Source organism: Megalobrama amblycephala, linkage group LG9 (assembly GCF_018812025.1).
Source record: "Megalobrama amblycephala isolate DHTTF-2021 linkage group LG9, ASM1881202v1, whole genome shotgun sequence".
Lineage (NCBI taxonomy): Eukaryota > Metazoa > Chordata > Actinopteri > Cypriniformes > Xenocyprididae > Megalobrama > Megalobrama amblycephala.
In genome coordinates, this window is record NC_063052.1 from 1,628,789 (window position 1) to 1,645,725 (window position 16,937).

At 36.4% G+C, this 16,937-nt stretch overlaps 1 protein-coding gene across 2 annotated transcripts in view; it reads right to left on the bottom strand.

The window, feature by feature from the left end:
- ptp4a3a (protein tyrosine phosphatase 4A3a) overlaps positions 1–16,937 on the bottom strand; it is a 39,941-nt gene that overhangs the window by 9,279 nt on the left and 13,725 nt on the right. The window contains exons 1-3 of one of the 2 annotated variants that reach the window (XM_048201133.1): positions 3,466–3,600; positions 2,404–2,872; positions 1,844–1,936 (exon numbers count right to left, since the gene is read on the bottom strand). In XM_048201133.1, coding sequence (XP_048057090.1) covers positions 1,844–1,936; positions 2,404–2,508 — 198 coding nt within the window. In that variant the 5' untranslated portion in view covers positions 2,509–2,872; positions 3,466–3,600. Of the gene's footprint in view, positions 1–1,843; positions 1,937–2,403; positions 2,873–3,465; positions 3,601–16,937 lie in introns of those variants that run through there. The other variant, XM_048201132.1, reaches the window with a different exon arrangement.

Below are 16,937 nucleotides of genomic sequence, written 5' to 3' on the forward strand. Positions count from 1 at the left end.
GGGTCTGTGGGGAGCCGTTTCACTTTTCGCTTCTAACGCAGAACACTTTCAATAACTGCCTACGTGCACCAGAAGCTCTTACCTCTCCATTATTTTCACCATATGGCCCTATAAATGTGAAATAAACATGATTTATTTACACAGCTCTAGAATAGTTAATTCTGATTGGGTGATGGTTGCATTCTGAGGTCAAATATTTTTGCATATTGATCACTAAACCGTATATTTGAGCGTTGTCCTGGGTAATCCATTTTCTAAATAACAGCCCTAGTTTCAAGTCACTCATATCACTCTACTGTCTTTTTTCCATATTATAAAACTGAACCAATAATTTATGTCCATTTATGAACTATCTGGCAAGTAGCGATGTATACTGCAAAAATTGCTTTTTCATGAATTTATAATTACAGTAACACTTTAGTTTAGGGTCCAATTCTCACTATTAACTAGTTGCTTGTTAGCATGCATTTTACTAAGATGTTGGCTGTTTAATAGTACTTATAAAGCACATATTAATGCCTTATTCTGTATAACCATACTTCTACATGCCTTAAAGGATTAGTTCACTTTCAAGCCATCCTAGGTGACTTTCTTCATTCTGAAGAACACAATCAGAGTTACATTAATACATTTCCTGAGGCATCCAAGCTTTATAATGGCAGTGAACGGGACCAACAAGTATGAAGCTCAAGAAAGTGCATCCATCCATCATAAACACACTCCACACAGTTCCGGTGACTGGCTTCTGTATTCAACTTACGAAAAAAGCGTAACACATCGTTATGCTTTTTTCGTAAGTTGAATACGAAAAGCGTAGGACATAGTGTAAGCGTTTTGAACTGCGAGAGGCGTTACACTTCCTTCGTAAGTTGAGTACAGAAGGTGGTCTGGCGGAAGCTAGATATTTTACTTTAGAACTTAAATATGGATATTTTTCTTACACAAACGCATCGCTTTGCTTCAGAAGGCCTTTATTAATCCCCCGGAGCCGTGTGGAGTACGTTTATGATGGATGGGTGCACTTTCTTGAGCTTCATACTCGTTCGTCCTGTTCACTGCCATTATAAAGCTTGGAATGCGTCAGGATATTTATTAATATAACTCAGATTGTGTTCATCAGAAAGAAAAAAATCATATACAACTAGGATGGCTTGAGGGTAAGTAAAGCTTGGGGTAATTTTCATTTTAAAGTGAACTAATCCTTTAATCCTACCCAGTACCTAAACTTAACAAATAACTTATTAACTTTTAATAAGCAGTAATTAGGAGTTTATTGAGGCAAAAGTCACAGTTAATAGTTCGTTAATAATCAGAATTGGACCCTAAACTAAAGTGACCATAATTACTCTTTTGTTAATGGTTTTCCAGTTAAAATATCTAAAAATTGAAATTTACTTGAGAAGCAACACTAAGATTTTAAGACTTTTCACATTTGCATAATCTTTTATTGAATTTTGTCTTATTGCACTAGCAGAATTTATTTATTTTTTTACTTATTTTAGCATGTTTACAAGTAAAAAAAAAAAAAAAAAAAAAATCTGCCTGTGCAATATGACAAAAAACACTTCTCAAATAAACATCTTGTTTTAAGGAATTTTAGATATTATAACAGGAAAATAAGACTTGTTAAGAACACATTTGCTGTGGATTAAGTTAGATAACCTATAGTCAGTAGGACAACATCACAAAATAAACCCCTTCAGGGTGACACAAGATCCTTCATGTGGAAGTTGATTACCCAGTTGTTTTTTTTTTTTTTTAAGTAATTAAATTTTTTTTGTAAGTAATATCCAGCTGACAGTACATTATGGCCTACAAGGGAATCAAAAAGATGTGCACTTACCACGACAGTGATCCCATCCTTTTCCAGTGGGGTTTTGTCGTAGGTTATCTCACAAACTCTGACCACTGTTGTGGCACCATACTTCTTAAGATCCTAAAGTGTGATGGGAATAGAAATACGATAAAAAAAAAAATCAATTCAGTAAAAAAACAATCACCATTTGTTTTGACATAATTTTTCCACATTAAAATACAAACACAATCATTTTAATGGGGTGAGAGGTAAGGTAAGCCGTCCATGAACACGCTCTGTCCCTCATCCCTGCCATGTGACGGAGCACTGGGATGGGTTTCCATAGAAACGAAGGCTTTGTGGATGTGCTATTATCACTAGAGCTTCTACGGTTCATGTACACTTTCCCAGCAAGATAAGAATGAGTGGGCCATGTGACAGTGGAGTTGTCTTAAGATAGACCACGTGAGCCGAGACGGGACATGCTGCTAAAATGAATGTGTGTTCAAGCGAGGGATAAAAGTAGAAGCAGAGGGTGGGAGGAAACAGACGACACAAATACACGCAGAGAGGGGACTCGCAGGGTAAGATGGTGTACAGACGCTCACCTCTATGAAGCTGCTCAGAGTGGAGTTTGTTGGGTTGTGTGTGATTAAGAACCTCATGTTCTTGTAGCACACCTCCACGGGGGCCGGTCGGTTCATCCGAGCCATTTTGCTTCCTCCAACTCAGTGTCCAAACCGTTCACAAGCAAATTCACCCAATGGATGCCTCTGATCTTTCTTCGTGAATAAAGCACTGCAAAACTCCTCGATGTTCAAAGTCCCCAATATCTTCTATCCTCTCTCTAATGGCTTGCTGTAGCCAGAGAGGTAAGATCACCCCATTAGATTTGGGAGGAGTTTTGGGTGGCAGGACCACAAGTAGTAGAAGGAAGAGCGTCTCAGTGCATCCAGAAATCAGTGGAAAGAGCGCAGCGCATTCTCCACGGGTTTAGACGTGTAGATGTTGAGCGTGGCAGTAGTCTCCAGTCCTCTGCAAGAACGCCATGGACAAAGCCACTACTGAAGAAGAGAGCTGTTGGAAAGAGAATCGGAAAAATAGATAAGTGAGTTTTCTTCTCTGAAATAACCTGACACGCAGAACCAGGGCAGTCCGTTGAAGACAAACATGACGCACACATGACAGCGCAGCTCACGTTAACTATGAGTGTGTGACCGCAGATTACATACAGTGTCCTCGGTCCCACCCACACACAATCCCACTCACACACACGCACTCAAAACATTGCACAACACACAAAGGCTGATAGGGAATTGAGGGTTTACAGAAAGCAGAAAATGAGAGTAAATACATTTCCCAGGCTTTTTTTTTTTTTTTTTTTGGTACAAAACTATTTTTTATATAAAAAAAAAAATAGATTTTTTTTTTTTAAATTAGTTTCACAAGTATAAAAATTGTTATAAACACTTTAATGCATGCATTGCCACTTTAAATGTTATATACATTTTTTTTATCTTTAAAAGTTAAAATTTTGTTACAAGCAATCACTCAAATTAGCAGTGATGAGCAGTGAAAGAACAACAAATTTAAGGTATCGTCCTCTAAAGTGACATTCACAAAAATAACATCTGAATGCAGCATTTCAGATCAAAAAGTCCGTTACTTACCTGTGCTATGTCTCTAAATAATATTTTTATTGTTATTCATTACATTTCAAATTGGTCAGACGTACAGGCGAACTGTGAGAGATTCTGATGTATGAATGTTGCTCTCTTGCGCTCTACAGTTTTACTGAGCGCTCCCTGCAGATCTGAGACTGCAGGGACCTACAAGAGTGTCTTCAGCAGTGGAATCTACAGCAGTTAAAGGTACAGAGACGCCTGAAAACAAATTTTCGGATTTGGACAAAACTGTCTTGGAGTGCCAAGTCACTGACTGTTTAGACCAAAGTGGAAAAACTTTGTTTCTAACACCCATTTGTCACAGAGAAGAAAACAATTCAAGCAATATTTACATGATTTCTAAAAGGCATTCAACACCAAATACTAAAATACTTAGTATTTATTTTCAAACATTCGTTTACACTTACAGTTTTATTACATTTTTTCATTCACATATTCTGATTCTTTAAAGAGATAGTTCACCCAAAATTGAAAATTCTGTCATCATTTACTCACCCTCAAGTTGTTCCAAACCTGTATACATTTCTTTGCTCTGTTGAAGATATTTTGAAGAATGTGAGAAACGGAACAGTTCTGGGACAACATTGACTTCCATAGTATTTTTTCTTTCTACTATGGAAGTCAATGGTGCCCCAAAGCAGCCTGGTTAAAAACTTTCTTCAAAATGTGTTCAACAGAACAAAGAAATGTACAGTGGCATGAAAAAGTATGGGAACCCCTTGCAGAATCTGTGAAAATGAGAATTATTTTAATAAAATAAGAGGGATAATAAAAAATGCATGTTATTTTTTGTTTAGTACTGTCCCGAGTAAGATATTTTACATAAAAGATGTTTGCATTTAGTTCACAAGACAAAACAATAGCTGAATTTATTAAAATAACCCCCTTCATAAGTATGTGAACCATTGATTCTCAATACTGTGTGTGGTTACCTGATGATCTACGACTGTTTTTTTGTTTTGTGATGGTTGTTCATGAGTCTCTTGTTTTGTTCTGAGCAGTTAAACTGAACTCTGTTCTTCAGAAAAATCCTCCAGCTCCTGCAAATTCATCAGTTTTCAAGCATTTTTGCATATTTGAACCCTTTTCAGCAGTGACTGTATGATTTTGAGATCTGTGTTTTCATACTGAGGACAATTGAGGGACTCAAACACAACTATTAAAACATTTTCAAACATTCACTGATGCTCCAGAAGGAAACACGATGCATTAAGAGTCGGGGTGTGAAAACTTTTGAACAGGATGAAGATGTCACAATTTTTCTTATTTTGTTTAAATATCATTGTTTTTCATTTAGTACTGCCCTTCGGAACCAACAGAAGATACTTGCATGTTTCCCGGCAGAAAAATTAAGTACAATTTACCTTGATATTTGAATTCAAAAGTTTTCACCCCTCGGCTCTTAATGCATCGTGTTTCCTTCTGGAGCATCAGTGAATGTTTGAACCTTTTTTAATAGTTGTGTTTGAGTCCCTCAATTGTCCTCAGTGTGAAAAGATGAATCTCAAAATCCTACAGTCACTGCTTGAAAGGGTTCAAATATGCAAAAATGCTTGAAAACTGATGAATCTGCAGGAGCTGGAGGATTTTTCTGAAGAACAGAGCTCAGTTTAACTGCTCAGGACAAACAAGAGTCTCATGAACAACCATCACAAAACAAAAAAACAGTCGTAGATCATCAGGTAACCACACACAGTATTGAGAATCAATGGTTCACATACTTATGAAGGGGGTTATTTTAATAAATTCAGCTATTGTTTTGTCTTGTGAACTAAATGCAAACATCTTTTATGTAAAATATCTTACTTATCTTACTATAATTCTCATTTTCACAGATTCTGCAAGGGGTTCACATACTTTTTCATGCCACTGTATACAGGTTTAGAACAACTTAAGGGTGAGTAAATGATGACAGAATTTTCATTTTTGGGTGAACTATCCTTTTAATATTATATATAAAGCTGTGTTGTTTTGCATGACAATCTGTTTAAAACATTTGTTACTTCATAAATTTTAAGTGTATCACTTCACTGTACTTAAATGTAAATTAATAAAATAGTTATTAAACATATCATTAAAAGGACAATGTTTAATACAATACTGTGTTTGTTTATCTTTTAAACCTGATTTTATGTAATTTAATATTGTGATAATACCATAATATGAAAATTGTATACTGTCACATGGCTACTTGTCACATGAGACACAGTGAGTCTTCACACTTTTTTTTTTTCAATGTTGTGTGTGTTTGTGTGCATGTGTGTTGATTTTGGCATTAGGCAGTGTTAAGAGTACAACACTTATTTGTAGCTGAAAGCCATATCAATAGCCAATTTTTTTTTTTAGCATTTATTCAATATTACAATGGCAAATTTTCTACATATATATATGCGTTCCTGCAGTATTAAGTAAATGCTTCAAAATCGGGCACATAAAGACTTCATTTGGAAAGTTGTATTAGGCCTATAACTGCCATCCTAATCCACCATTTATGGCTGGTAATTAATTAAAACTTTAATACTGAAGCTTAATACTGAGGCCTAATTTGCCATTTCCTCTCTTCAAAATAAACTTTTTTTTCTAATCCACACTTCCAAAATTCCTAGTTGCTTAGACACAAACTAATCATTTCATTCACTTTGTGGAGCAAAAGAAAGAACAAAACAATAACAACCAAACAACAATGACCTACTTAATGTAGTTAATATAAGCCTACTTTTGAACAGCTTTACTCAGGAACAAAATTGAGGCTGTGAGGGTTATTATACACGGGATTTTTCACTATATTTGTGTTTGCAAAGGCAAGCGTTACAAATTCTACTGCACTTTTGTTAATATAACTTGTGGGTGGGCTCTTTTGACTTTAACTTGGTACATAACTACCTAGCAACAACCCAAGACACAGAGAACCACCACACACATTTTTGTCATAAAATGTACAATTGCAAAAATTGTAAATCATAGTATAACAATACAACGATAAAATTGTAACTATACATTCAAACTAATACAATTAAAACATGAATTAATAAATTAAATAATATTTTAATAAAAATGTTTGGAAACTCACTGCATTATGTATTGCTTTTAAACATGTAATTTCATATAATTTGACACTTTATATGTCTTTTAAAAATATACTCTAAAATGGATTCAGAGATTTAAGAGATTCTGGACTCTAGCATGAGGAGAACAACGGTGGATCTTCATTTGATATTAAGAACTTTGTGTGTTTGTGATTCTGGAATGTCCTATTTAGCATCATGTATATATGATATGATCCCAGCGATTACTGAAAGTAAAGCCACTGAAGGGTTAATTTCATACAGTTTGTTGCTTGTACACTGATCCAATTCATTTTTTCCATTTTTTGATAATGTAGCATTAAGTTTGGTTTCATGGGATTTCACATATATTAAAGTTCAGTGTTTCTAGTTCCAACAATATGGAAAAGATTTTTCTGAGCTGCATATAAATCTAGCCTACATGTGTGGAGCAATGAGCTATGAACTTCAATTGTTGATCAAAAACCAGCATGTAAAACAAACAGAGAGAAGAATACTTCTGACACCAGGTCCACCGGGGGTCCGACCCTGAGGTACTGTACTCGTTTACTCCATGCAGAGTAAGGTTAATTGGAAGATTCTGTGCTATGTCAACAACACACAGGGGTCACACACATCAACCGATACACACAGAGAGGATTGAGAAGATCGGTAAACAAATGCTGTCGGGGTAACAACAGCACCACCAGCATTTACTTGTAAACCCGTAGCATTACCATTAACTTCAGCACTGAGGGTAACCATGACAGTGTTTTGCTTGTCTTCACAGACCAATTACCAGCCCTTGTCCCTTGAGACCGCAAATACTGGTTAAATATTTGTGCTGACAATTTAAAGTGCTGCTGTGGGCATCTGGGATCTTCATGTGGTCGCATTATCAAATAATCTATGGCAAAACAGGACGGGGAAGAAAGGAGAAAGAAATTACACTTATGTTTGACAGCAAAAAAGGAATTTGTCGAAGATGAAAGGTCCCTAAATGAGGGGACGTGGGTTGGAAATAGATCAGGGACCAACTGGGGCTCTTTACACGTGGTCCTCAGTCACGTTGGTGACCCATGAGAACCAAAACACACAACAACTACTTAGATATTCATTTCTACACATAAACTGGTGCCATGATTCTCCACGTTACCCAAACTGGCCCCTCAGAAGCTTCTTGGACTTCAATCAGTTGAGTTGCTATATTCAGTCACAGAATGTGTGGACAGTGCCAAAAAATGGGCTCTTCAGAATGTCAGGCTGTAGACATGGACATCCTGCAGTATGCTCCTACTTGAGAGAATATCCATTTGAGTGATCACAAAAAAATCATATTTTTTAAATGTCTGACAAAATCAGATGTGTTTTTAGCAATATATGGACACTAAGCAAAGATATTCAATAGGATAACTGTATATTAAACAAAAATCATATAGCTAAATAATAGTAATGCAATGAAATTTCAGCAACCAAAAACATTTGAGCAAAACAACATTTCAGGCTTTGGCCAAAATAGTTTTGGAAGGCCAGAAAAGGATCACCGTAGTCAATCACAGACATATCTGTTGAGCGCATGAACACAATGACCAATCAGAGGTGTTTGAGAATCTGCTCAACAGTGCTCAAAATGCTAGGAGGAAATGCTGGTATAGTCACATTTTTAAAATTTCAATGCGGACTTGGTCCCGAAGTTGGTACTTTTGACAACACTAGCGAGTACGTTTACCTTGGTTTGTTTGTAGTATAGTGTGATATCGGATATGGGTAACATTTAAAGCTGCAGACCGCGATTTTAGGCCCTCTAGCGGTTAATAAACAGAACTGCACGCATCTTGTGGAAGAACATTGTAGCCGGAGCTACTTTTCTCCATGTATATCTATGGCGAGTCACGCAGTTTCTGTGATACTCTGCGGCGGGTCCTACCAGTCCGGTCTAAAATAGTCCGAAAATAAACACTTATTATAATTGTACCATAATGATTCAGGGTAAGACAAAAACACGGTTTGGAAAATGGATTCATGTTGTACATTGTCATTATAACATTTTTTGTAAATTTTGAACACAAAAAAAGTTGCAGACAGCAGCTTTAAAAGAAGATGTAAGCTGGTCATCAAAAATTCATATATAGTTAACAAATCGTCATTGGAATCAAGACCTGCAGTGTAAATGCATCCAAAGAGACAAGTCTGAATCTACAGACATGAAAGCCAGGCTAATAGTATCTCACAAACAGCTCAGAGTGATGATGTGACTGGCCCATGTGGTGCATGTCACCTGCATGTTATAAATAGGCCCGGCAGCTGTTTTCTGATGCATTTAGCCCTGACTGGACTGGGCCACTGGATATGAGATAACAGCAGGTGGGGGTTTGTTTCCAACTCAGTCTAGCTTAGTGAACTTTGTTTGAGAGACCAATCTCTATCCTGAGTGATGGAAAATCTGTAATTAATTATGGATTCATTGGGCTGTTGAACTGGAAATAACAGCATCATAAAGTTGTTGTGGTGGAAAGTACAAGATGAAGTTATCCTGGAAACATGAGATCAGAACAGAAATGCACAAGCTAACTTATTGAAGTGTCCATGACTGTGTTCATTTGTGCGTTAGCTTTTGCTGTGCTACTGAAATTGGTATCAAGAATTGTGAAATTTCACTGGAATTTGCATCAACTACTTGAAATGAGGTTATGACTAAGATCCTATGGTTTTCTGTGATATGGAAAATAAGGACGGAATCACAGAAACCAATGACAGAATGCCCGGTTTGTAAGCCTAGTCCCAGACTAAAGCCGCGTTTCCACCGCAGGAACTTTCCCCAGGAACTAAGAACTTTGGGGTGGTACTCGGTGTGTTTCGACTGCAGGAACCAGGGTTTAAATGAAGTTCCGGCTAAAAAATTCCCCCTCAGAAAGTACCTGCTCACTAGGTAGTACTTTTTCAAAGTTCCAGAACTTTCGGGGTTGGGACTTGGGAGCTGAACATGCTGATTGGTTGAGTTCATGCAGCATTTTGATTGGTTGACTCCACGCAGCATTTTATTTCAACCATCGTTTTTTAAAGTCTGTTGCAGTGCATGCAGTAAGAGTTGTTTGCTATTCAAATCAACAATGGAGTTTAAAAAATACGACCGATGGACTGACGATGAGGTTCAGGCTTTATTAAGCTTATATGCAGAGGACGAAATCTATTGGGAACTGGAAAGTCGTGCGCAGTCCTACGTCACCGGATCATCTTCACGGTACTTTAGAAACGCAATTTCGGTGGAAACGCGGCTGCATGTTTGAGCTGTTTTAACTGTAAGCAACTTGCAGTGACATATCTTAAAATATGTCAGTGCCATTTTTTTGTCTCAAGATGCACACTAGTAATGTTTTTTTCTAAGGCACGTTTATAAAAGCTACTTAAATTGTCCTAATTAAACCAAGGCCTAATCCTGGCTTAATCTAAGCCTTGTCTGTGAAACGGTCTGAATGTCACAGAATTTGGCAAAATGTTGATGAATAATTCAAAAGTAGGGCTGTATGCATCGCAATATCGACTAGTATCTGTGAATATTAAGTGCAAAAAGACCGCTGCTGAAAACTACCATCAGAATCTCAAAAGGTCTTCATTACAACCATCATCATTCAAATAATGACAGAAATATATTGCTATTGTACAGTAAAAGGTCATAATAATAACACATTTTTAATACAGTGTTTAAGGAATATCGCAAAAAGTTACATAGTGGCATACTTCAAAACCCCGGTCTATGGTGATAAACAAATGAGATTTGGAGGAGGTATTGTGTACTTGTGTTGCAGCAGGTGATGGGCCCTTAGGGGCAAATCTGCACCTCTACATCTATGTACACAACTATGTGCTTCCCACAGGGATAGAGCAGTTGGTCTCCAATAATCTCAGAAGCACGGATCACCATGGCAGGAATTTGTCCAGCTACGTGCGAGTCATGACTGTGGTGCCATGAAAGCAAGAGGTCCCTTCACTTAGAGCCATTGTGATGTACATCACATACTACCCCGCCTGCATTGGTCATGGGAATATTGGTTTGCATTTCATCATGTCAGCTTCAAGATCACATTCCTCAGTCTGATTGAACTGCCACAAATTGAACTTTCACCTTTAAACTAAACTAAAGGGTTGTTCATTTAAGAGGCATAAAATTATATGCCATTTTTATTATGAACTACTGATCTCTTTTGGCCCTATTCAAATTAAGTCTATGGGACAAGGCATTCCAGAAGGTTTAAAAGCAGAAACTTGATGCTTGATTTTTTAAGTGCTTCTTTATTCTTTCATGCAAAAGTGGGAATTGTGAGCTGTTTTACTTACTTTAAAGGGTTAGTTCATCCAAAAATGAAAATAATGTAATTTATTACTCACCCTCGTGTTGTTCTACAGCTGTAAGACCTTCGTTCATCTTCTGAACACAAATTAAGATATTTTTGATGAAATCCAATGGCTTAGTGAGGCCTCTGTTGAGAGCAAAGCCATTCAAACTCTCGAGGTCCATAAAGGTACAAAAAACATATTTGAAACAGTCCATGTGAGTACAGTGGTTCTATCTTAATATTATAAAGCAACAATAATACTTTTTGTGTGGCAAAAAAAACAAAATAAAGACTTTAACAATATCTATATGGGCTGATTTCAAAACACTGCTTCAGAGCTTTACGAATCGAATCAGTGAATTGGAGCACCAAAGTCATGTGATTTCAGCAGTTTAGCCATTTGATTGGAGATCCGAATCACTAATTCGAAACAAAATATTCATAAAGCTCAGAAGCTTTATGAATAGAAGAAGTGTCTTTTTTAGAAGAAGTGTTTTGAAATCGGCCCATATAGATATTGTTGAAAAGTCGTTATTTTGTTTTTTTGGTGCACAAAGTATTCTTGTCACTTTATAATATTAAGATAGAACCACTGAACTCACATGAACTGTTTCAATTATTTTTTTTGTACATTTATGGACCTTGAGAGTTTGAATGGCTTTGCTCTCAACAGAGGCCTCACTGAGCCATTGGATTTAATCAACAATAACTTAATTTGTGTTCGGAAGATGAACGAAGGTCTTACGGCTGCAGAACGACATGAGGGTGAGTAATAAATGACATTATTTTCATTTTTGGGTGAACTAACCCTTTAATCATGAGACTACTGTTATAAGCGCACAAACTTCTGGTTATGCATTCCATCATTCCATATCCATGTACATTGTAAATAGACAATTCACTTTCCTTTCTAGTTATCCTAGTGCATATAATGTGAAACTTAAAGGGGACCCATTAGGCAAAATTCACTTTTATATTGTTTTTGAACATAATTGTGTCTGCAGAGTGTGTATACAACCATCCTATTGTGGTAAAAATCCATCCATTTGTTATTTTTACCCATAGACCTGAAAGTGTCTCAAAATGAGCCATTTAGAAATGTGCTCCAATGTGAAGTAGATCTAACATACACATGCAGTTTCTTTATAGACGTGAAAGAGAAATTAGTTTAATACTTACGCGACTCTGCACTCTGACGGCGGAAGTGATCTCTCACACTCATTGACGTATACGCGCGAGAGATCACTTCCGGCATCAGAACGCGTTTTCAGACCTCACACACCGGATGCTTAAGGCAGTTGGACATAGTGGTGTATTAGAGGTAAAAAAAATTATATAAATACTGTTTGGTTTCTCGCACAAACCAATCGTTTCGTGTCTTAGGACATCAATGTGTCGTCACGAGCCGCAGGGTTTAATTTGGATTTGTCTGTACATGTTTTTTTTTGACTCTTATAGATGGAGTTCCCATTGCCATGCATCATCATTTGTGTTCTACTGAAGAAACAAAGTCACCTACATCTTGGATGCCCTGGGGGTAAGCAGATAAACATCAAATTTTCATTTTTGGGTGAACTATCCCTTTAAAACCCATGCAAATAATAAACTTTCATGATGACGAAAAACTGCAAAGTCACATGAGCGTGACTGTGATAGAGATGATAATCAAAACCAAACAGATATTTTGTTCATTTTTAGCAGAGTATCCGATGCACGAGGTGTAAAGGCACAGTACTATTCTGGGTAGGGGGGCGGGTAGCAGCTCATTTGCATTTAAAGACACATGCACAAAAAACACATGTTTTTGCTTCCGCTAAAATGGCCATTTACACATGGTATAATAAATTATCTGTGGGGTAATTTGTAGCTGAAACTTCAGACACATTCTGGGGACACCTGAGACTTATATTACATCTTGTAAAAAGGGGCATAATATGATTATGATAGGAGCTTGACTTTTATGATAGGAGATTTGACTTTTTACAGTCAAAATTGGTAAGTGGCAATCTTTATGTTTTGTGGATCTAATGAAACAATAGGTGCGTTCAAAATTGCATGCTGCCTGCGTAGATACTTAATTTGAGGAGGAACGAACTTTAGGGGTGCTAAAATAAGCATGTTCTATATAGTACGATTGTGAATGAAATTCATGCAGACTACATTTATCATCCTGTCATTGCCATGTGAGTCAGTTGTGTCGCTTCATTTAGTACTCTTCATGTACGGCTACTAAATAATAGAGAGTAAGGTATATTCAGACACAAGAATTTTGAATTTTAACTTTACCGTTTTATTTATTTATTTTTACATGTTTTTAACATTTAACTGTGAGACGGATTTTTTTCTGTGACAAAACATTTCTCTCAATGTTTTTCTGTGACAATCAAAAACATTTTACAGATAATGGAGCTGAATTTGTATTGAATCCAGAATAATTCTGTAATGATTCTAGTAAAATTCTTTTATTTTTTTAAATAAATGGGTTTATTAATGTTAATCATGTTTACATCATTCACTAGCAATTCCAGAAGAAGCACAAAGTACTTCACATTTTAAAGGAATCTCAAGTTGTATTAACCCGGAACAGTCCTTTCAGATATCACTCATTTTCCTGCTGCAACGAAAATGGACTCATTCAGCTGTACCTCATGGGTCTCACTGCTAATAGTCTTTAAATGCAGCTGAAGTTGTCAAGTAGGCCCACTTACAGGAAATCAGGAAGAGGCCAACAACCTACAGGTGCCTTTGAGCAGAACCGCATGTATATGAGATGGGTGAGTGGTTTCCTTATGAAAAGACACGTTATTTCAGCAATCAACAAGTTAAGAACAGCAGATAACATGTTGCAAACACCTGCTGTAAGCAAGCTGAGCGATGTTAAGAAAACACAAACAAATTAATATCATTATAAAAAAAAAACGTTATATTTTCCAAACCACTCATCCCCTTTTTCTGAATGAAGAAATCTGTTCATTTTTACACAATTTTGATGTATTAATAATAGTTTTGATGAAAATGTTCTTTATATTTACTCAATATTTAATCACATCACATTCATTAATTTTAGCCCATTTTATTCCGATTGAAATGTTATATAATTGTATTCAGTGAAAACAACATTAGTCAATGAATCTCATACATAGCCTATTAAGTACTGAATTGAGAAAATTAAACTGCTAGCAAAGTGGTTCACAGATTCTCAGCTCAAGCGGATCAATACACAACATAACTCTTTCGTCATGTTTTAATTACATTTGCATTTAATCATTTAGAAGACGCTTTTGCCCAAAGCGACTTACAAATAAGGAGAGCAATAGAAGCAGTTGAACCAACAAAAGAGCAACAATATGAAAGTGCTGTGACAAGTCAGTCTAGCACAGTACACGTAGGCTAACCGTTTCTTGATAATGGCAAAAGATTCATTCAAAAGACGGCCCATTCACACCAAGAACGATGACTATCAAGACAACTATAAAGATACAGTTCTAAAAATCGTTCAAAATATAAAAGAATAACAGAGTCCACAGCACAACTGTAACAATTGACAGCAAAGAGAAATTATATAATTGGAATCACTTTCAAAAAAAATTATATAGTTTTTAACCACAAATGCTCATCTTGCACTGCTCTGCGATCCGCCACGCATGATGAATCACATTACAAAGTTCACGCATGATGTTTGGCAGAAGTACCTATCCAGTGTCTACAAAGTGAACATGCAAAGATTAAGCCAAATGCCCTTTACCCTTGCCCTTTTTTAGTTTTTTGCCCTACCACAGTACTTCCACCAACTGACCTTTCTGCAGTTGAACCTAAGTGAAGTCCACTAATATATGGAGAAAAATCCTGGAATGTATGCCTCAAAAACCTTAATTTCCGGCATCAGAGCGCGTTTTCAGACCTCACACACCGGATGCTCAAGGCAGTTGGACATGGTGGTGTATTAGAGGTAAAAAATAATATACTGTTCGGTTTCTCGCACAAACCAATCGTTTTGTGTCTTAGGACATCAATGTGTCGTCACGAGCCGCAGGGTTTAATTTGGATTTGTCTGTGCGTGTTTTTTTGACTCTTATAGATGGAGTTCCCATTGCCATGCATTATACGGCTGACAGACTGACAGAGTTAAAAATCATCATTTGAGTTCTACTGAAGAAACAAAGTCACCTACATCTTGGATGCCCTGGGGGTAAGCAGATAAACATCAAATTTTCATTTTTGGGTGAACTATCCCTTTAAAACCCATGCAAATAATAAACGTTCATGATGACAAAAAACTGCAAAGTCTCGTGAGCGTGACTGTGATAGAGATGATAATCAAAACCAAACAGATGTTTTGTTCATTTTTGGCAGAGTATCCGATGCTCGAGGTGTAAAGGCACAGCACTATTCTGGATAGGGGGGGCGGGTAGCAGCAGCTCAGCTGAATAAATTATCAGGAAATTTTCATACAGAAGTGAACTAATCCTTTAATAAACAGAATGATATTGTGCATTAGATGTTAAAATAGTTAACTTAATAAAGTTGTCCTTAACGTTATAGTTATCTTTATAGTTATTGTTCTTGGTGTGAATGGGCCTTCAGGCAGGTCATTCCACCAGCAGGAAACAGTGAGTGTGTTTACATGCACATTCTTAACCCGATTATGCTTAATAAGCCGACAATGCACGCAATCATGTAAACGCTTTTACACGTTTTCCTTTATTGGAGTAAGGTCACAAACTTAAGCATAAACGGATCGTCACAGCTAGATTTTTGTCCCTTACACCGATTTCACCCAGCATGTAAATGCATTAACCTGCTTTCTGTTGGCTTATTGAAGTGCGCATGTGTGATAAGTGACAGGAACGCATCCTTACTGCAGATTTAAGCGTATCCAGACAGAGCAAAAATTTTGCAGTAAGGGAGGAGGAAATATGTTGCAAACTCAGACTTTCTTGACCCAAAGAATTATAAAAATGTGTTCTCATCTTATGCAGAAGCAGAAGTGGTACAGTAAAAATGCTGCATCTGTAACTGCATGAGAGGATAATATATATGAGCCGCAAGTTTTGCGCTGATGTTTCAATACTCTTCTTCAGTTTTTAACGCTTTATTTAACATCACAACCGACATAACAAATGAAATACTTACATTTTGACATCACTACTGGGAAATAACCTGATTTACTAAAAAAGTCATGTAGACACAGTTTACTTCATTTGTCAGGTTATTGGTTTGCATGTAAACCCAGATAACAGGTTATTTCAATAAGCTGATTTTTGTGAGTTATCGGCCTACTGGTGTGCATGTAAACATGCTCAGTCAAGTTGAAATCGTTTCATTGTCAACATAACACATATTTTTTGTTTATGTCTCCATTACAGCTGACGAAACAAAAAAAAAAAACTCTTCATCACACATTTGTGTTAGTAATATTATTGACGAGATGAACACTAATTACAGTACTATTGAAAATTTAAAGGGACCATCTTTTCTGTGATGTGTACAACGTGGACAGAATAGCAGAGCCCAGTCATTAAAACAGAATTTACAGTAAATATGCAATGTCTCAGAATTAGGCAAATTTTGCATTAATTAATCAAGAGTAGGTGTGTACATTCATGTTCTCTGCGCAAATGAAAAAAATAATTTATACAGTAAACGTCTGTTGTGCAGCACTTTAACAAAAAAATAAATAATTTTTGTTGTAAAAGTTATAGTATTTTCATTTGACTACAAGTTTTATAAATTCATTTGATTACCAGTTTCAAAGATACATTTGTATTAAATTTAAAGGATTAGTCCACTTTCAAATAAACTTTTCCTGATAATTTACTCACCTCCGTGTAATCCAAGATGTTCATGTCTTTCTTTCTTCAGTCGAAAAGAAATGAAGGTTTTTGATGAAAACATTCCAGGATTATTCTCCTTATAGTGGACTTCAATGGTCTCCAGACGGTTGAAGGTCAAAATTACAGTTTCAGTGCATCTTCAAAGGGCTTTAAACGATACCAGACGAGAAATAAAGGGCTTATCTAGCAAAACGATCGGTCATTTTCGAAAAAAAAATTTAAATGTAAATGCTTTATATAAACAA